The 22,799-nt window shown below is 34.2% G+C and overlaps 1 protein-coding gene and 1 non-coding gene across 2 annotated transcripts; both read right to left on the reverse strand.

The window, feature by feature from the left end:
* Positions 1-3,055: 3,055 nt before the first annotated feature.
* TRNAL-UAG (transfer RNA leucine (anticodon UAG)) lies at positions 3,056-3,135 on the reverse strand. The gene has a single exon. It is a non-coding gene; the product is annotated as a tRNA-Leu (tRNA).
* A 1,396-nt stretch (positions 3,136-4,531) lies between these two features.
* LOC18097863 (extra-large guanine nucleotide-binding protein 1) lies at positions 4,532-11,840 on the reverse strand. Its single transcript, XM_024599142.2, has 8 exons — positions 10,105-11,840; positions 9,867-10,004; positions 9,675-9,779; positions 9,370-9,543; positions 7,957-8,131; positions 6,428-6,660; positions 5,823-5,986; positions 4,532-5,290 (listed from the first exon to the last, which is right to left on the reverse strand). The coding sequence occupies exons 1-8, from the start codon at positions 11,299-11,301 to the stop codon at positions 4,714-4,716; spliced, it is 2,763 nt and encodes a 920-aa protein (XP_024454910.1). The 5' UTR covers positions 11,302-11,840; the 3' UTR covers positions 4,532-4,713.
* Positions 11,841-22,799: the final 10,959 nt, after the last annotated feature.

Genomic DNA, 22,799 nt, shown 5'->3' on the forward strand with positions numbered 1-22,799 from the left:
GAGATTCCAACTGGTCTACTTTTCACCAGCACTATAGTTTCCATCGGGACTCAAATTTTGGAGATGCGGTTCCTTCGCACAGTTGCTGCCGAGGTGGTTTCAACTAATCAATTCACAGCCTGTTGTGTTCATGGCCAAAGAAGCAAATGCTGTCTCATCTGCATCAAAAGATTTTGGTTTTGAGCAACCCTCTGGCAGGTTTCTTCGCAGTCAGATCGGTTACTTGCAAATATCAAATTGCAATTTCCTTCAGAAGTACTCTGGAAATCAAGTAACCAACATCACCATTGCATAGTGTATGGTTAGATTTATTTCGAAGTTGTAATTGCCCCTAGCTAGTGCGGCTGTTTCTTCTTTGCAAATGTTTTCCCATGACCTGGCTGTGAATGTTTCACCTAATTCAGCGGGTTCCATGAGGAGAGCATTTGCTTTCAGTGATGCTGCCCGACCCCTAGCATTTTTCTACTTAATCGTGTATGTTTGGAGTGTTGTTGGATAGGTCTCCTATCTTCATAATCTTCGTTGCTCAAATATTCAATTTAATCTACTTACTGACTCGAATGTTTTTCTTGGTTTATGGCATCAACATCCATCTTTTTCTATCCTGACTAAAAATGAGCTCCAGTCCAGTCTCTGCAACCTTGTTAGCATCCAGAGGCTAGATGGCAGCTTGTGTCTTGCGTCAAAAAGTGTAGAATTGTTTCTCTCTGCTAAAATGGGAGCAACTGGACGCCCAACGAACCAAATGTTTCATCTGATCATCCATTATAGATTTTTTTTTTGTTTTTTGTTTTCAATTTCAAAACTTCCAAAACCATTTCTAGACATTGTTCTACCTCACTCCGAAGAAATATATATGAAAAAACAAAAAAATGTAGAAGGATCATCTGTAACTTGTAGGCAGGTTACAATTGGAAGTTCAGTACTGACTTCCTAGGTCACATAAAGGGAAACTTTGAAAGAGGTGCTCGGTTCCAAAATCTAGTAATCTCCTATATATATATATATATATATAGCCAATGCCCAATAATTTATGTGGATTGACTTCGAGCCGTTGTCATGAGTAAAACCACTAGCTCTATAAAGAAAGATTTACCACTAGCTTGTTAGGGTATTGAGATTTACCATTGGAAACAAAACTGTTGGCTATATGGCACAGGAGACAAGCACAAAACTCCCCTCAAGAATGTGTGCGGCCTTAGTTAACCCACAAAACCGCTTTCTAACCTTGTTTTATAAGAACCCATGTAGAACCCTTCAACGTCTCAAACAGCAACCACACATTACAAGCTTCAAATACCTGTAGAGCACTTATTAAGATCTTCTTCTTGCTTTTGTTCTCTTTTCCATCAGCAGTTTTTCAAGATATTTAGCAATGTCAGGACTTGTGGATATTTGGACTAGCGAGCTTTCCAAGCTACGTGAAAAGGGTCAGACTATTTGGTCAAGCGGCTCGAGCCCTACAAATGTTGAGTCAAGTAAAGGAGAGGAAGGAAGCTTACGCTTGGTAAAGCCATTGCCTGCTTTAATCAGAGGCATGCGAGTCAAGTCACCTGCATTGACATATTCTGAGGCTTCACTTTCCATGCTTATCAACTGCTTTAGTGCTTGAAGAAGAATGTTACTGTAATAAGCTTTCAATGTCGACCTTCCACTCTTTGTTTTGTGTTTTTGTCTTCAAAACTCTGTAAAAATGGCCCGTGATAAACTCTTGATAAAATTATGCATAATTACAGCTTGAATCTCAAGGTTATTTTCCCTTTCTGGCTTTTAATACTCCAATTATTTCTTTCTAATCTCATTGTAATAACCAAACTAGCAAAAAAATAGCTGTATACATTAATAATTGCTTTAGTGGCTCTATTCGATTCACTCCTTTGTATTTGCATTTGATACAAGGGTATTATTAATTTAATTAATCACATTCTTCATGGGAAAATCAATACGGCAGATCATCTAGGAAGAATAAACACTAACTAACGTTGCTTTGTTGCCGTGGTATTGGCTATGGAGGAGGCACTCCGTGGGCGCTAAAGTATGGCCGCATCCACCGAGTGCTATGGAGGTGGCTACCAACAAATCTTATCTTATAGAATAGAAACCTTGAGCTAAACGCCCTTGGTGTTTCAACCACTCAAAACCAACAAAAAAATCTTTCAAGCACTTTTAAGGATCTTTTTGTCTTGGCCTTTTCATTGTCTGTTTCTGTTGAATAGGAAGATATTTAGCTGATTATTTCAAAACTTATATGTAATGTTTCAGCTGTTGGCTTCAGATTGGTGGAAATATTGTTTTTTTTTATAGAATAAACCAATTTAGATGTAAACTACTTTACAAGCACGTGCCAGTTAAATCAATATTTTTTTAATATAACAAAAAAATAACAAGAAATAGTCGGTATGATTTTTAAACCTAATCCTACGAGTTTATCTAGAAACCTTTCAATTTGATTTATTATCTAGTTTGAGTTTAAAATTAAATTCTATGGGAATATTTTTAGTATGATCTAGTATCTTTGCTAGTTTAAATGTAACCTAGACGGCAGGTAAAAAAATATTCAGACTCAAATTATAGCCCAGTCCGGATTTAAAATAAAACCTTGTGAGAGTTACCTCAATATGACTCAATCAACTTGTTCAATCTAAATACAACTTGGACGATCTGTAAAAAAAAAATTTAAAGCTGAAATTTAGAAAAAAAATGATGAAATTAAAAGAAAAAACTTTCAATTCAATTTCTTATTTAACCTGAGTTTAAAATTAAATTGTGTGTGTAAAAATTATTTTGATATGATCTAATCAATTGTTGATCTAAAAATAACCCAAATAATTATTAAAAAAAATATGAAGATAAAATTAAAAAAAGAAAAAGAAAAATAGGAAATTGAAAAGAAAAAGAAGGGGAGGAGGAGCTTGATTTACCAAATTAGGTTGTAGAAGGGTCTAATAAAAATATCTTTCTGATGCATCGAGAAAGACAAGAAGAAAAGTAGAAGAAGACTTCTGAGTGTGTGAATGGACCAAAATAGGGCAAAAGAAGAGGGTTGATTGAAAATTGACAGCTGTGGGATTTGAACCCACGCCCTTTCGGACCAGAGCCTAAATCTGGCGCCTTAGACCACTCGGCCAAACTGTCACTTGATGTTAATAGCTTAAGCTTATTTAATTTAAGTCTTTTATATTTTCCTGCCCCATCGACATAAATTGCATCCAATTGGAAATGGACGGGTCGCCCACGGGAAGAGGAGCCTATCTGTGGACCCTTTGTTTGTATACGGGCATTTCCTTCAATAATGGAAACTTCCATTATTTTGTCTCAATAATTCTATGGGCTCTGTAGGTTTGTGAGATGATAACGATCTCCTTCTCTATGTTCTAAGCTCTAAGCGTGTTACACGTGGCATCTTCTTAACCGACAAAAATAATAGCGACCCCTTCAATTGGGGAACCCTTGCATCTTCTTGCTCGTACCAAAACACCAGCGTAGTTCGATCCTCCTCCTGCCATGTTGTTATGATTATTCAATTTACCAATTGATTTTAATTCCAATTCAACAAGACTTCACTCCTGAAATTACCCCTCGTGGAACCAAGGAAGCTCATAAATTGAATTTTTTTAATATTTATAATCTACCCGTTATCTATCTATAAAAAAATTTCGTATTTATATATAACGTGTGATTTCCAGGATTTGGATGAAAATCATGAAAAAACAAGCATTTAGGGTATGAGCATTCATACCCTAGCATCTCACTCGTAAGATATTCACAACCATTACAGTGGAATATTCAAATATAGGGAAACTATATCCCTTCTTCCCATTTTTAACATCATCTAGGAGCGACCACACGTAGATTTTTCTTTTGGTCAACAAAAACCACTTGCTCTGAACTGTACACGAGTCTTTCAAAACTCACCACTCCTCTTCCCCTCTATATAAACCATTCAGCTCCAGCTCTCTCCTCATTCAGCAAAAAGGAACATTAAAGAAATCAGGGTTCAAGTCTTTTGAGGAGGGAAATGTCTGCAGTTGTGGAGATATGGGTGAGTGAGCTAGCAAAGCTTAAGGAGAAGGTTACACCAAGAAAGCCCTTCTTGTCAAAACCCAAAGAGGGAGGAGTTGAAGAAGAGAGGGAGGTTAAAAAGAGCAAAGTGGTTCAGGGAGAAACTACAATGTCTGAGGCCACAGTTTGCTTGCTTATGGACAGGTTTGCACCTGTATGATGAAACAGTGTTGTGAAGAAATGTCTATGGTTCGTATAGAGGTGTGTCTGTAATGCAAATAGGCTTGTGTTTGTACTTCTCTCTAATGCAAATAGGCTTGTGTTTGTACTTCGTAGGGCTTCTCCTTTACTAATTGATTAGTTTTTTTGTTTTTCTATATCTTTAGTTGTAATAATGCTTGTGTATTTAGTCGATCCAAGAGCAGCGCCTGCAAAATTTGTGAATGTTTCAGCTTTTCAGACAAATGCTAATGCTTGTGTATTTAGGTGATCCAAGAGCTGCGGCTGCAAAATTTGTGGATGTTTCAGCTTTTCAGAAAAATCCTATTTCTTTCATGTTTGAAATATTTGTGATTTAAGCTCTACTTCCCTTTCCTATACATGACTGGCTCATGGACAATATACACAGATTTTGCGAGGAAGTCTTGTGAATAGCAGGCGGTCCTCTATTCCCTTCAGTCGACCCTCTATGTGATTACAACATTGTTAAAATCATGAGGATGAACTTGCCTCTATGCTAGTCGAAGATAACTCATTGTTGGGGTAGTTAAGTTCCTCTTGCTTCCACTTCAGAACCTCTCTTGCATATTTAAAAGCTTCATCAACATTATCAGGTTCCAAACCAGTAGCTAGTGAAACATACAGCTTCCTGTCAGTGAGATCTCTGAACAATCTCTTGAACTTTACTGCAATATATTGGGAGGCACGACGTGCCAATGAAGGATTGGTGCTGCTGCTGCTGTTGGGATTGTAGCCAATCACAGGATTGAAATCATCAAACCATTCGCATTGAGTCAGCGGAACCTGTTGAATCTTTTCCTCGAGCAGGTCAAACTTATTCAGTATAAGAAGGAACTTCTTCTCTTCAAAAGTTGGATGAGTGGCCGTGCGTTCAAATAGCTGCCTGCTTGCAATCATCTTGTTGATGAGAACTCCATTCTTGTCTTCAGAAAACTCATCATAATCAATCAATGAAACACAAAATAAGACAACATCAACATCTTCAAACATCTCCAGCCTTTTGCAATTTCCTCCGAGGGTTGTCGGATGAACTCTGATAAGTTGATACCTGGCAGGTGTACATGTCCCCAATGATGTCAGGGAAGGAGTGGATTAATCTTCTTTTATTTTTCTTTGAAGGAAAAATAAACCGTGTTTTTTTTTATTCTGATCAAGACAAAGTTTAACAATTTATAATACATAGTAATCAAATATGGAATATATGATAGCAAACTTCTGTTAGAACTCCCCTCGCAATTATATTATATGGAGGAGAAAAATGAAGGAAAGCATTCAGACAACAATTCCGAATTATTGAATCATATAAAAGAGACTTTCTTTATTGCTCTTAATGACCCTGAGAAGGAAGAAAATAGTGTGGAAGCTGTAAATGGCGTGACTTTCATTTTAGCGGTGACTTCTAATCAATTAGCAGATGGCAAGTAAAACAATTGTATTTCAAGCAGCAATTTAGTCAGAAATTGTAGTGAAGAGATTTGGACATATAACAGACCTGGTCAGGAAATGCAGGGCACTTTTAAAATTTTGCATGACATCAATCACGCAAAAAATGTAATCGGCAATGTGCAAATAGAACTGACCTCAGCAAGGGATCATGCTGATAGCCAATATTCTCGCAAAAATCTGGAGCCACCTTAGGAAATGAAAATTCCATGCTAGAAAGCCCTTTGGATGAACTAAAACCCTCAGCATACAAGATGTCCATATCAGATGGCTGATAGTCTGGCCTTGCAACCTCAACAGCCTAAGCAGGAAGACATCATAAGATCTTAAAGACATGATAAAAAGCTGTTACACCAATCATGTATCATGCACTTGCCACATTCAGATTCTAATGATTCTACCTCCTTACAGTAATAGGGTCACAATTCAAGGAAATGGGATTTAAAAAAGTGAATCAACCAGGTCCTGAGACTTCTAATGTTCAAGAATAATTCAAATAATAGAAAGAATGGCTGCTCTTTTATCTCCCCATCATGATTTTCACACACGTATGCCAGCTATGCAGAGCAAGACAAAAAGCCCATAACCAATAGCAAACTTGATGTTTTGAATTAGATTTTGAACACACACACACACACACAAAAAAAAAAGCCAAAGAAAGAAAGGGAACGGGGGGAAATACAACATATTCTAAGAATTGTAAAAACAAAAGTAAAAGGCAAGGACATGAAGCATGTTTTACCCGTTCTAAGAAATAAGTAGCAACCCTTGGTAGCAATTCGAGTTCATTCCTCCTGTTGTATGTGGCTTGGAAGGCTCCATCTCTCCACAACTCCTCAACAAAAGGTGCGTATTCACGAGCAGCAGCAGGGATCATGGATTCTAAATTGCCAGATGCTATTACTTGGAGGAGCCAATCTGAGAAAGCTTTCAGTTTTGGGCCAATAGAATAGATTGTTTTACAGTCAATCTGACCTGTAATATAAGTTGAAACTAAATAATTTCAGATCATAAATAATTCTAAATTGCTGAAGTCAATTTTAACTCCAAAGTTATGATTTATAGAAGATACAAAAATATGACGGTCAAATTAGCTAAAACATAAACGTGGAATCTTGTAAAATGGGAAGAAAAATAAAAGGAAAAGTGGATTTGAAACAAGAATCAAACAAATTCATGAATATAACTGATGCCAAAATAAAATAGGTTCTAGCATGATTTCCATTACTTTTTTAGGGAAAAGATACATTTTGAGTAACCTCTCTGAGTTAAGACATAAAATGAATAACCAAGATTGCTTTTAGTCAGCAAGGCTCCCAAAGTGTCACTTCAGAGAACTTTTTAGGTCATATAGCATAACTCATACGTTCTTTCTACAAAATGATACCCAAAACCAGCCTTTGGTAACATTCACAAGACCCAGGATCACAATTCCTACTTTTCTTACTTCATTCATCCCCAAAAACCTTGCACCTTACATTTTTAGTTTCCATTCATTAAACAAGCACGGGACATCACACTAAAGCGAAGCACAACAAGTCATTAAACAAGCACGGGACATCACACTAAAGCGAAGCATAACAAGTCAACAAACCCTCACATTCTCTCCAAAAAATCCAAACATTTTACCCCAGTTTATTGAACCTAGCATGCTGCATAGGTTTATCAAAACCAGTCAGAAACCAATGAACACTGCCAAACATTTAAATATCCACTTAAAATGATTCAATTATTTGAAAATCTGTTGGTTCACAAGAGTCAGATAATCTGTAATTTTTTGCAAATTTTTTATATATATATAAAAACTAGAAAATAAAAAAATTGAACCATGGTGCAATCTACCTCATTTGTTTCCATTGCCTTTTATTCCATGGACCAGGAGGCAAAATTAATTCTAGTTACCATCAAACTTCTACCCGACACCAAGAAAGGACAAGAAAAGAGAGAGAGGAAGAAAGAAAGCTCAGATTCATTTTAAACAATTTACCCACCAAGAAGCTGCCAATATAATGACTAAGAACTTCGCAATCAATACAGTAGGTTAGCAGTCCCTAACTATGATGGATGCTGATGATTTAGCTTCCAGACTTCCAACAGGAAGCATTCCTGTAGGTCCATAAGCTAAAGAGATTTTTGATAATCCACAGTGCAAGAACTGGGAATTTATGCACCATCCACACATCTTTGCATGATTTTTGCAAAACAGTGGAGAAAAGACCATGGATCATAAGCTTCAGAGAGAAGAAGATAAAAAATCAATGAGTATTTTACCTAAAGAATTATGCCGGTGCACAACCTTTCGTCTTTTATCAATCAAGCATTCTTCTTCAAATCTTTCACGCTCCTCAAGCAGTATACCCAGATAGCCATACAAATTGCATTGAATAATAGACTTGATACTTTGACGCTCATCTTCAGAAAAAGGAACGCTGTATACAATTCTTGCCTGAAATAAGCAAATAATTAATTAATTGTTTGGGTTCTTCTTGTGCTACCACAAATGGAGGCAGGGTTTAAGAAGGCTAAAATAATTATCAGACAAAAACTGTTAAAAGCAATGTACAAGTTGCATTTCCTGTTTATGTTTAACATGATCATTGCACTTACACTGCAATGCAGAGTAAAATTATTCATGTTAGTATTTAAAGCAGTATGGAGTGTCTTTTACATATGGATGGCATGATGTTGCGCTGGAAAAGCATGTCCCACAGTTTGCAGGAAAACCATAGCATATGCATGTCAGAAGGCATGACCAACTGCTAGGACAGCATTGCATTGTTCAGGAAATGTATAGCATTCTGCACAAAGGCATGGCCTTGTGATACGATGTTATGACCTTGCAACAAAGGGATGGCATATAATGTATCATCTAGGAAGGCATAACCATGTCCTGGAAAGACATGGCCTTCTGCAATGCTATCTATGCCTTTAAGGAAACGGTATGGTATGGTATAATCTTGTGTTAGGGAGGCAAGGACTTGTGCTTGAATGGCATAAACTTGCGCAGAAATATGATTTCTTTAATTGTATGCATGTTGATTGTGTGCGATAACTTATGGAACAGATTATTTAGTTAAGTTAAAGAAGACAATTTGAACAGGACAGAAAAAAAAAATGAGCAAAGCCGATGCAGTGAAGGCCACTGGTACTGGCAACTGCCTCTTCTGCAAATAGATCATAATTGAGCACAATAACATCCATAGAACAATCGAACCTTATGGAGACTTAAGAGCTTCATCTCAACATGATCTAGATGGAGCAATATTAAAGATCTCTAGAATGTAATCAACTTGGCACAGGCACACTCATTCAAGCAAGTAAAAACATTCAAGCGTACAACAGAACATTTCATATATTTTTTTATGACTTCGCTTACATGCAATTTTTGTATGCTCTAAACATAACGCTGTCTTAAACTCTAAAATTAGGTGGGTTTTAGCTGTCAGTATAAACAAAAGTTCTATGATTTTCCATGGATTATAGTTTTTTGATAATTAGATGGACTCTCTAGTTGACATAAAGTTCTTCAAATGGCAGGCACCAAGGAGAAAGTTAAGGTAATTATGAAATGGAGCGGAATTGGACAGAAGTGACTTCATTAGGAGCCGACAGAGCTAGATTTGTCACACATGAATAGTAACATAAGCATAAGATTATGTTGTTTCAGTCCCACTGATTCCTTACCTGTTTAAATATGGTACATGTGCCGGATTTTTCAAGACCAACCAGAAGAAGCTTATAGAGTGTTTTCTGCTCGAGGTTGTTTGCCATAACATCATTCACTCCTTCCCCACTTGGACTGACAGAATTAGGAGGAGTTGGCAGAGACAGGACAGCACAAATTAGCTTTATTCCAGTCTGCAAAGAAAGTATTTCCATTATTGCTTAAGTTTTGATATTAAGATCAGCAAGTAAAATAAGCATAAATGCAAAAGCAAGATGGGATTGAACTAAATCAACAGATTTCCCCAGAACAAATGCAAACGCACCTTATTCCATAATTTTCCTTTTATGTTATTCATTCCCTCTTCCTGGTAAGCCCCGTCTGCACTAACCCAAAGGTGAGTTGCTCCTTCACATTTCACCCCTGCCCACTGCAAAGATTAAATGGAATGGCATCAGTCTTACATGCTTAAGAAAATAATCATATAAAATAACCAGATAGTGTCCGGCACAACAACCTGCAGCATAATGAGCTCTGCTTTAGTTATCTTGCGATTATTTATCATTATGCTCGTATTTCCATTGCTAGCACCTTCCTGGATGTGACCCCCGACAGTCAATTGGGGACTGATTACTTGACAAGGCTTGTGTCCTTCCTGTTCAAGCATACCAGATGAATAAACACAATGCAGTACCACAAAATTGAGGTAATTGTATATCTAAACTGAAAGACAATTAAAAGAAAGGGATATTCACCTTTCCCCATAAACCAGATACTTTATCGTACCAATAGTTTCCTGGTTTTAGTTTTTTGGGTGGGTTTGGACAGGTCAGCAGTAGGAATAACTCCTGTTTGGAAAGACGCTGTCGATTTACATAAATGAGTTCTGGTGGTAGCTGATTCGCCACACATGATCTCTCAGAACGCATTATCTGTTCAACTTCGACCACAGCCAACAGTTGCTTTAGCATCCGAGAGCATTTACCCAAGGTCTTTCGCCTAGACTCATCAATCCTCTTACCAATGCATGTAACACATTTTCTTCCTTCTGGCATTGATCCCATCGCTCTTATCACACAATCTGAACAGTATTTTGCATCACAAACAATGCAAACCTCCTTCTCCGTAAGCCTACTTCCCTTCATGCAACGATAGCATGTCCCTTTCTTCCCAGGCCTTACAGCTATATGCCTCTCATGGACACTACTGTCAGTGTTAGATACATCAGATTCATTGTCCACTACATCATTTGATTCAGGGTCACGGAAAGTTACAATTGATGGCCTTCTGACATGGCCAGGAGCTTCTTCATTATGATCCTCCTCTTGGCAAGAAAAAATCTCAGATGAATTACTGTGTGAGCTTTCAGATCCTATCGATTCATAATTTGCGGGATTCATATAATCGTAAAAGTCTCGACCTTCATTTTCGCTACCGTTATCAGGCAATTCCGACACTTCCAAGCTTCGTGGTAATTCACCAGAACTACCACAACCACTGAAAAAATCCAATCTACCAGAACTTTGTATTCCATCAGATAACTTTGGTCCGCGCTCGTCATCGTTTGCACAAAGCGAAGAACTCGAGTCATCTACTCTAGATGCTTCACATGGCATGCCATTTCCATCCATGCCACCATCCGTTTCTAAGCAAACAGTCCTATCTGAGACTAAGTTTGGCTTCTTCGACAGTTTCCTGTGAGACTTTACAATAGGCTGCACAACTGGCAATGAAACATCAGTCAACAAAGAGCCAGAACCGATCGCAGGAGAAGCAATTGGGATCTGCCTAAAATCAATAGGCACTGCTTGAGGAACATCACAAGTAAGCAGAGGGCCAGAATATGGCAAGGCAAATGAGTATTCCAAGTTTTTAATCTTGTCGTCATCATCCTCCTTTTCTACATGAATCGGAGACTGAATAGGCAAAAATTTCCTCAAAACCCCAGCCATCTTACAATATTCTTCTTCTACCTCTAAAACTCAACAACAAGAAACCCTAAAAGACACCAGCTTTTTCAACAACCCATGAAGCGAAGCCACTAGAATCAAAACCCACCAAGCAAAAAGAGTTCTATCAAAAACCCATGAAGCAAAACCACTTAACTCAAAACCCCATGGAGCAAAAAGACCTACTTTCATCACCCACAATCAATTATACCAAGAACCCATGAAGCAAAAGCAATACCTCCATAAACCCAGTAAGAAAAACCATAGAAAAGTGGCCAAAAAAAGAAGGGAGAAATGGTGATTCGAAACCAAAGTCCACTTTTTGAAAGTTGTTTAGAAACAAGTAAGAGAAAGTTCGAGTCTTTTTCTGTTACCAGTAGTGGAGAAGAAGACAGCAGATGAGGAGCCATTTTCAAGTAGTTATTTTGTGCGTCCATGTTTTTCCAAGTCAGACGCGTTGAACAAGCAGTTTCTAGGAATTGATGATGGGCGATAGAAAATGGATGAAAATTTTTCCCTTGTTTGTTTGGCACTTTTGAGGGGCTGGGGTTGTTGACGTTGACAATCTTTTGTCAGACCTGGACCGATTCTTGATTACCTGACAAATTCAAGAATAATAATAAAAAAAAGTACTTGCCACGTTTTTGTTCTGTTCTGTTTGAAGCTCTCTCTTTGTACATGCCTGTCTTTTTATTCTTCTTTTTTTACAATTACTGAGATAACTGCTACATGGGATTTGTTTCTTGTCTTGGATGTGAAGATGGGTCACTTTGATTTGACTCTCTGGCTCTGATTCTTGGCTTCTTTACATGCGCAGGTCAGTCTGTTCAACTCAAGACTTCAAATTTTCTGTTGTTGTTAATAGAATTATTGGTTTTGGATCCTTTTATGAGAGTTTTGTTTTGTGTTTTCTTCTGCTATGGATGTTAATTTTAAATTTAACGCCTTTTGATTTCTAATTCAATTCTGTTGTTTTGTAATTTTTATGGCTATCAGTTGGTGCTTTCATTTTCATTTCCCGATTTTGGCTGAGATTATTTCTTAATTTTAATAGTAAGCTCCAGATTTGGGTTGTAAATGGGGTTTTTGTGAAGTTTGATAACCCAGGCTTTTTCATGTTTTTTCGTCGTCTCTTTTCCTTTGAGTTTTGTTTTTTTTTTCTTGTCAAGCTTAGGCTGCCGGTTAATTTTTTTCAATTTAAAACTCTCCCAAATATATATATATATATATATATATATATATATATATATATATATATAAGTATTCTTTTGTTCAGCATGTAAGAAAAACCACCTCCAACGCCGCCGTCTCCTCCGCTTTTGGTTTCTGCAGCTCTACTCTACGCCGTGTTTAGTTTGTTTGTAATTACGAGGATAATGATATCGAGAAGCTTTGCATTACTTTTAAGTAAAGTTTTGCTTCCCCCTCGGAATTTAAAAATCATAATAATTGAGTAATACAATGAAAATAACTATGTTAAAATTGTATCTTTGTTGATTATTTTTTTTTATTTTATCATTTGATATTTGTTGATTTGTTGAGATATCAAATAAATACTCTAATACTTAGTTGGTTTTTGATTTTATAAATATTTTTTTATCATATAATTAAATATAAAATTATATTAAAAAAATTATTGAATTCAATTAAGTTCATAAATTTTTTTTTTGTTTAAACTCCGGTATCTAGAAGTCTATTGAACCCTAACTAATCCGGTCGAACCGGGACGACTCACTAAGGAGTAAAGCTTTTTCAGTGATAGTGTACTCCATCCACAAGACTTGTTAGTTATTGAATTAACTCTAGTCTGCCCATAAGGAATGAGTCTGATCCAAGTATTTAGAAGAATTATTAAAAAAAGTGATCTCTTTCTCTACTTATATAAATAGGGATATAAGCCATATAAAGATGTAAGTTTTTATTATTGAAAGAACATAGTTCTTTCTTTCTATTTTCCTATCTTAACTCTCTGCATTAACTTGATAAAATTTCAAAAATATTCGTACTGTGGATTATCACTTTGGTTATAGTAATTGAAGTGACACTAAAGTAATTATTCTAGGAATAAAAAAATAAATTCTCACAAGTAAGTTTTTCTTTCCAATCTACAAGACTCGAACTCAAGACTTTGTTTAAGAGGAACAAACGTCAGACCACTTAAACCAATTACCATTGGTGATTAAGTTCATGATCCAAGTCACAAGCTTAACTAGTTAACTTCGATTAGTCAATAATTTAATTTTATAATTTATTTTAGTTACACAACTAATTCTTGATTTATATAATTAAAAGCATATATAATTTTTTTAATTTATAATTGAATTTGTTTTGTTTAAAAAATGCATATATTCATTTTTTAATATTAAAAATAAATAAATTATCCAACTTGTGCCAAAATATGGGTCAGTAACTAGTTATGCTATATAAGCTGTCTTAAAATTTCATAATAACTGGTTTGTTTACGAATGCATCTCTAATAATAATAATAATAATAATAATAAATCTTCATCATCTTCACTATATAGCCTGCATAAGGTTTTTCCCTTGGCATTACAAAATTTTCCTTCTCAACTCAAATCAATTGTACAATGATATATATATTATTTTAATACATTTTTAATTAAAAAATAATTTTATAAAAACATCCTATATTACAAAACACATACTTAATCAGCGGTGGATAGATTTTGACTTGCATGTCGTCTACTCACAAGAAAAGCAACGACTTGTCGTCTAGATCTTAAACCACGAGAGGCATGCATGCACAGGTTGTTTCTAATTCTTAAATAAACAAAGGAAGAATCCATTTTTTTCATTTTAATTAATGTCAAGATTGTTAATTGAATGTTAATCAACATCCATAATCCATAAACAGAGAATCCAAAAGGCACAACCCAGTCAGTCATTTTACTGATTTCACCAGCCAGCCCTTGAGAAGATGATCTCACATTGACTCGAAGTTTCCTTGAGAGGGATTAAAGAATGTGAAAATCACTTCAAACATTCCAACAAGAAATTAATTACTTTAGAAATGTTCCATTTTCAAAAGAGAAAATTGTTACCTTTGACTCTGTGGGCTGCCCAGTTTCCCACAGACCAGTAGCCTTCGTTTAATTTTTCCCGCATCAACGCGTTGAGAGGGACCTGCTAGGAATCGATGTCAAAGTGAAGCAAAATGGGGCTCATATTTTTCTGGGGTCCATGGGAGAAATTTGGGCATCAAGATTCATGGAGCTTTTGAAGAAAGGGAAGTTGCCATGATTATAGAAGAGTGCATCATCATCATCATCATCATCATCATCATCATCATCATCAATTCGTCAGTGATAATATCTTCATGACTATGAAATGTCTTCTGACTATAAGATTCATGAGCTTCCACCACGATTATGTCAAACTTGGGATTTTGAAATGGTATTTTCTCTCCCTCTCTCCTTTGCAAGGACCATTTCTTCCCGATCCTATCACAATAAAATACCCCTTGATTATGTCTCTTATACCGAAGGAAAGTAAGACACTTTATAGAGAAATTTAACACTGCAATTTTGATGATTTCTCTAAATTCGAGATACATAAAAATTATTTAGTATTTAGAACAATAGTTAATCCATGTATTCAAGTGATTAGATTTTTTTTTAATATAAAAAACTTTAGATTTACAGTAAAAGTTTGAATACCTGTAAAAACAGTGTCAATCAGAAGAACTTAAAGACTTCTCGATGATAAAGTCACTGTATTTATAAGAAATGTATAAAAAGACTTAAAGACATTAAATGATTTAAAAGAGCTTTAAATTCAAGAAATAAAAATATTTGTTTTTAAATTTTAAGTTGGTTGATATTCCAAAATTTATATATCTTTATCTTAATAAATGAAAAATTATAAATTTTTTACCTGTATGGTTCAGGGGGTATTTATACCCGTTGAACCTTGTCATTTTCAGAGAAGAAAAAGATTGGAAAGTTCTCTACTTTTGACGATATTAATATAAAGAAAATATCTTTTACATATCATTAATGAGATAATAAGTATCGGTAATGTCTAAATTTTTTGAGTCTAACATGTTCGTCAGACCCACGTTATCTTGGGTTTGGTTGACTGTCAAACCTATATAATTTGGGTCTATCATGTTTGTGAGATCAATTTTATTTAAGAAAATTTTTGTTTATAAAAATATCTAAAAAAAATTAACTCATCCAATATAATAATTGTAAAACACACACATATCAACATCAGACGTATCTCATTCTTCTTTTTTTTTTTTAATCTGTCTAGTTTTAAAGAAGGTCATTTGACTTTGTGGAGACATTAGATGCATTTTAAAATTGAAGAAAGAAGGAGGGAAAGAAAAGTAGACATTTTCAGTCATGGCTAATTAAACAGCCTTGCACAGACAAGACGGAGCAATTGGCAAGATTCCCACGTAAGAAAATATCCATTGATCTATGATTTCTAATAATAATTTACAACAAAAGTCAAGCAAACAAACTTGAAATTCATGATCAATTTGTGGAAAGTGGGGTGTCCTCAGTTTCTTGCCTTCTTTTCTTTTCTGGACAATAACAGTCCTCGGTTCCTTTAATTTGGTTGTTTATTAATGCTCTTTGGAAGAGATGTCCGCTCTTGACAACCACAGATATGTAAAGATGGAAGAGCTGTGAGGATTCCTGACGCGTTGGGCAGTGACAGAGGTGAACGGGTCAATCTCCTCTTTGCAATCCAGGAAGAACAAAGCAGGCCTCCAGGTCAGTTAAAGTGCAGGAAATCAATCCACTCAATGCATCCAACCCAGTATTAGTCAGGCTTCAACAAAGCCCATGTAATTATTGAGCTTAGGAGCTTACATTTTGCCCCTCTAATTCAATGGATTTCGACTAAATAATTCAATCCAAAATTTCAATAGAAAATTTTCAGTTTCAATTATACCTCACTATACTACCAAATAAATCCTTAAAATAATAATACAAATTTATTCTTTAGGTCCAAAATAAGTTGTCACTGACAAAAAAAAATAAAATTACCTTTTTATTAGCTTCGAGGAGCCATGATAATTATTTGTTGAAAACCTTTTTTGGGACCTGTTGATACACAAACTTTGCGCATTGTTATACATGAACTTTTCTCTTTCCATTTATTATACTAACCTTTCAATTCAAATTTTATTTTAGATGGAGCTAAAAGGATAATCACATGGATCAATTGATATGAATTGTGATATTCAAGGAGTAATTATGAAAAAAAATTGACCCTTAATTGATATTTGAATCGGATGAGATGCTTGGGGATTTTTGTTTCGGTAGTCTCATAGTATGGCTCGATAAGGGGATGTGTAGGCTTACCTTGAATCTTTTTTTTTTAACAAGATTTAGTATCTATTTATGATTGTAATAATAATGATGGTTTAAAGTATTTTTCGTTTATAAATATATCAAAATAGAATTTTTTTTTATTTTTTAAAAATTATTTTTGATATTAGCACATCAAAACAATTTGAAAACATAATTTTTTTTATTTTAAATAAAAAAATTAAAATTTTTAAAAACATGATGTAAAATCTTATCCATGCATCTCTCTTGTACACATGATACCTATCTAGCCTTTCATATAATGACAAGCTTGGAGCATACATTCACAAAAAAATGACAAGCTTGGAGCATATGAGATAATTACTATGTTGAATATCTATAATTCCTTAAAGAATTTGTGGCATACATTCACAAAAGATTAATATTTTTAACCTGTTTTTGTTATTATATTCTAAATCAAAATCTAATATATAATATATAACTTAACAAAAAAAATAATCTATAGAGTTTCAAACTGCTATCCAATAATAACCATGTGGTTTTATTCACTTGGATTAAAAATTATAAATTAATAGAAACCATGTTTTAATTCAAATTAAAAAGTAGGGAAAATATAGTATCCCATGAAAATGATTTTATATCACTTGGATTTTTTTATAAATATGCCAAATGATATTGAAAAAACTTAAAAAAAGAAAGAAAAAGAAGAAGCTAATATACTAGCTAAATAAAGTAGGTGGTCAAGTTTACGGTATCATAGGTTTATTTTCTTGTGGTGCCAATACCTGGTATGGATGGCTTTTCTCTACTTCTTGATTACTTCACAAATCGTAGTAATCAAGTGTCATGATATACACTTATAAATATTTCATTCATTATTTTTTTAGGAATTTTCGTGAGTCATTCATTCTTTAGATAACTTCTATCTCTAACCTCACACTTTTTTCTCACTGCATATATTTTTTTTTTTAAATTACTGTGTTTTCCACACATATTTGAAATATATCTATTTTGGATAATAACAAACAATCCTTTTCCTTCTATATTTACACTCTTTTCCTACAAGAACATCCTTTCTTGTTGCTTTTCCTCCCAAACCTCTCTATATCACATTACAAAAAAAACTAAAACATGTAGAAAAAGCAATATATATATATACCTTAATTTACTATGAATTATAATAATGAGTTGATGGTTTTTCTCTTGACAAAAAAAGAATCAATTAAAATAGTCTCGGGATAAAATGATATTTTCACACTATTCATTTGTCATTCTATATTTGTTAAGGGACATCTCAATCTTTTTCTAATTTTTTTGCATAGTAAAATTACTAACATACCCTTAAACACAAAAACTCTTGCTAATGGCCTATGGCATTTTTAGTTTTTTACTTTTTAAGTAGTGTAATAACTAAATTGTCCTTATAATAAAAATTCTCAAGGCATGGTTTCAGGGGCTTTTGCATAATTTTGTAAAGGTTTTTTCATAGTAATTATTTGGTCTTAGAAGAAATGTGGTAATTTGATAAATAAAATAAAAAAGAAAAACACAAAAGCTACTTACGATTGCGTTGCGCGCGTCAGTCACTTTGCCACCTTCGAGCAGCATATATGGCTGACTCTGTTAGTGAAAAACCTCTTTCCACTATATCTATTGTTACCTATTCTGGGGCCCCACATAAAAAAAAAGGCATGACAGGATGACGACTCCACTGAGGACCCTTGGACTAGGTTTTATTTTGTTTTGTTTGTTTATATTGTGTAAAGATTGATGTTTGTTTATTTTTTAGCTATGAATGGTTTAAAAGCTCTATCATGCATCACCTTTTTGTTGTTGTAAGGGAACATATTGTGAAACTTCAGGTTAGGCGAGGGACTAGCAACTTATCTTATGACTTTTAGTCAAGATTTAAGTTTGTGTAAACCTCACTCTTCGCTAAGTGCTTAGACTGATAATGATTGATAAACATGTCATCTTGTTGCCTACTAAGCTCTCATATTGCCTTCATGAGGGTGATCACTGAGACAACAAGAGACCCTTTTAGAGACCAAATAATGAACTTACCTCATGTTTCACATAAAAGAATTAAAACCTGCCTTTAGGCTGTATGCTCCCTATATATATTTTACATTAAGGCAAGCCCTTCATGTAACATCTTGAGTTCAGGACTTATGGGTGACACAATGGCCATCATTCAGGAAATTTCTGTTGTAGAGTTTGGATAAGAATTAAGATTTTTATTCATCATGCAAGAGTTATGACTGTATGTCCCCACTTAAAGGGCAAGTTCATCATATGAACACACGTTCATACATTTAACATGCATGTTCACAAGTTGAAATATAGGTCCCTCGAATATGGTTTTCTCCAGAAGAATCAAGAGTTACCAAAGTCTGATAGTATTAAGGATTTCAATCTAGAAGGATCATTGTGGTTATCTTCAATCCAACAACAAAAACCTCTGCTTTACCATAGACTCAATTCATCACCTATGCCCGAATATCATTTATGAAATTTTAACGCATTCATCAATGAAGACTTTGAGGAAATGTAGGCTTTTTTCAAAGAGTGCAACAAGTTCACTTATGGGTCCATTTCACAAAGCTATACAGCCAAAGAACCAACATTGTCTCTGGTTTTTTTTATTCAAAACATGATCAGGAGTGAATATCATGTTTTCTTTGTTTCAATTAACATTCAGAAGCCCCAATCTGAAATATCCATTGATTTTCTAATTGATCATGTGAAGATTGTGGCATCAACAAATCAATGAATGTTACTCTGTCACACATACAATGGACCATGATATTATGTGTGTAAAACTACTTTCAAACAATGGTAAAAGATCATGATTCCAAAGACACGATATGATACCATGGAATTTGGCATGATGGTTGAAAGATCAAAGCCTTTACACTATAAGATCATGAGACTCTCGAAACCCAAGTTTCGCCTGCATGATAAAAAATTGTATATGTTCCACTATATTAGAACTGAGTTATTTGACTCAATGAATTAGGATTGAAAGCTATTGGATGAAATGAAGTTGCCACAAGAGGAGTCCCTTCATCATATGTCAAAAGTATTCATGAATGGTTCACTTCATTGGCTTACTTGGAAGAGAAACGTATTTGTATTTGATGTGAAAAGGGAGAGATATTGCTTGTTTCCACTTCCCCTACCAGTCTCTGAGGTAAATGATAACAAAGATATCCTGCTAAGAATAGACACCTTTTCTGTGAGTCACCCTTACACTCGATGACTCTGTATCAAAAAAGGGTGCCTATGCATGAAGTGCCTCATCATAGTCGGCACCTAGGTGAAGCTGGCTAAGGGTGCCTTCATTATGAAAACACATACTCTTAAGCTATTAGTATACAAGTAACTATACATTCTTATCTAAAGTGAAGTTGGCTTTAAGCTTTGTGACCCGTGGCCCATCAGAAACTAACTTCATATTCTTACGGTAACAAAACAAATGTATATCCAATCTAGTTTTTATATTGTCCTTTGTCTTTCTTTTCATATCCATCACCGTGTTAAAAATATGTTCAAACACGTTCTTTTTATATGCATGACATCCAGATTATAGCGGAGAAGATTAATCTTTCAATAAAAAAGCTCCCAAAAAATACTTCGCTTTACCCAATTATAGGTCATATCAAAACCAAGAAACTTCTGCTTACTGGATTGAAAACCAAACACAATGCCCTTGTGTTGTAAGACCACATCATACAATTCTTCATCTGATGGTATCGGCGGTGCAACATCCTTTTCAACTCTACCTACAAAAAAGTCATTTATGTTCTTTCTGTACTTATGATTGGTTGGCAAGAACCTCTGATGACAATAAAAAAAATGATTTACCATCATTTGTTAAGGTGAAGGCCTTGTTATTTTTTATACAGTATGGACATGCTAATTTTATATGAGTGCTACAACAAAAAATCATCCTATATGTAGAAAAATCATTGATAGTCCACATCAAACTATCTTCATCTGAAGATTTTGTTTTTTTATACTTTATATATCAAAGCCCTAAATGACCACAATCGACTCAACTCATTAATCAAAGGTCGAAAACAAACATTTATATTCCTACCTAGACTATTAAGACCGGGTATGACCATAAATAAGAACATAAACTCCAGCCCTATACACATCTTTAGTTCCAAGTTATAAATTATGAGTATTACTAATCAATAAGAATAAGGTGCAATAAATAACCTGAATGGATTGAATCCATCTGTACATAACACAACATGTATATTATGTGGTTCTATTAAAAACTAAGGATGCACCCTATTAAACTACTTCTAGGCTTCACCATAAAAAAGGTGAATGATGCCATATTATATGCTTTATAATTTTTGGAGACATGAATAACTTTTGTAGTTTAAGAGTGATTGGAAATCATCTTAGTTTTCTATGTGTGACAAGAGTCTTTCTCTTACTAGTTTTGGATTTATACTAAGCATGCCCACGTGTTTTGCACACGATAAGTTTTATATTTTCATGGTAGTACAACATATAAAAATTTAGATACATGTCAATTTTCTGGTATCTTAGGCCGAGGGGTTTCATCATGAATTTAGCAGCATAAAAGTTCCCTCTTAGCCTATTCTCTTGAGGTAAAATTCTTGTCACTCATTTGATAATTCTATCATAACTGACCTCACACAACCCATGATCTGACTTGATGGTGAACACCTATACAACAATCGATAATTTACTCTGATTTGTGCACCCATCCCATAATGGTTCGTTGGAATATTTCAAAAGTTAAAAAAAACATAATTGCATCTGTATTTAATTCTTCATCTATAATTAAACATTTACTTGCATAATCTTGATTTATTCTCATTGCATCCATCACCATACTCTTATAATGATCATTATTATTATATATAAATCCATGCATGTTGCTAGAACTAGAAGTTGAACCAACCATTCATTTTATCACGTTCTCGTAAGGAACATAAGATTCTCCATGTGTAAACCAACACAAGTATTTTTCCATAAACCTTTTTTGTAGAAGATACATTGTAACAACTTCTGGATCGAGAAATTTTTTTTATTTTTGTTCCTCTTGCATAGACATTTAATACTATCACCACTAATATTTTTAGGATAAGATACTGCATAATTAATAAAACCATCAACTCCATTATAATAATCCATCTTGCGCAACATTTCAAGTGAAAATTAATACATCAAAGAACAATCATCATTACTTATATGAAACCTATATAGAATATTGATAACAACATGTATTAATTAATAATATGAACTAAACAAATTATCGGTACCCAGCTAATTAGCTATCATTGGTTGAATTCAAACTTATTCAATCTATTTTAATAGTACCCTTTAAACATTATCAATTTTCTCCAAGAAATTTAAATTCCTCCAAATTTATCAAAAAATTCAACTTAACAATAAAATAGACAAAATATGAAACAAACCCATTGAATAACTCATTATTTATATCATTATATAGAACACCTAAGTTACAAAATCAAACTCAATTTCATCAAATGACAAACAAATAAATTTTTTCAAAATATCAAACAAACCCTATCATGTACAAATTATGCATTCATATAATAATTTTCTATAGAAAAAAGCTATAAAAACAAGTAAAGACACAAACAACTACATATACTACATAAAAATGCCAAAAAAATAACATAAAAATGCGTTACAATAAAAATGGATAGGTTTGCGTACTTGATGTGGTGAATCTTAAAAAACTTGAACAAGAACAATGATATTGACAGAGTGAGTGTTGAGGTGGTTGGATTTTTTTTATTATGAAAGCTTGATTTGTGACAAAATAAAAGGGGGAAAGTTGTTGTTTTCTGCATAAAGAAAAATGAAGAAGAATAAATAGAGGAGGGGGAGAGGGGGTGTCGTTTGGCAAGTTATAACTTAAATATTACCAATTGACATGTTAGATTTATCGTTCGAAATAATGAGGGAATACTTGCCCAATGCTATTTCTTTCCTTGAATTCCACCTGTAATTCCCTTGGTATTTACTGACACCGATGGAAATAGCGACGTCATGTTTCATCAGTAAATGTCACTGTAATTTACCAACGATATTTTTTTATGTTGGCATTTCCATTTCTATTTGATAATTTTCTTGTAGTGTTTGAACACAAGATGCCTATTCTCTCTAGTTTTTATTACC

Source organism: Populus trichocarpa, chromosome 4 (genome assembly GCF_000002775.5).
Source record: "Populus trichocarpa isolate Nisqually-1 chromosome 4, P.trichocarpa_v4.1, whole genome shotgun sequence".
NCBI classification, from domain to species: Eukaryota; Viridiplantae; Streptophyta; class Magnoliopsida; order Malpighiales; family Salicaceae; genus Populus; species Populus trichocarpa.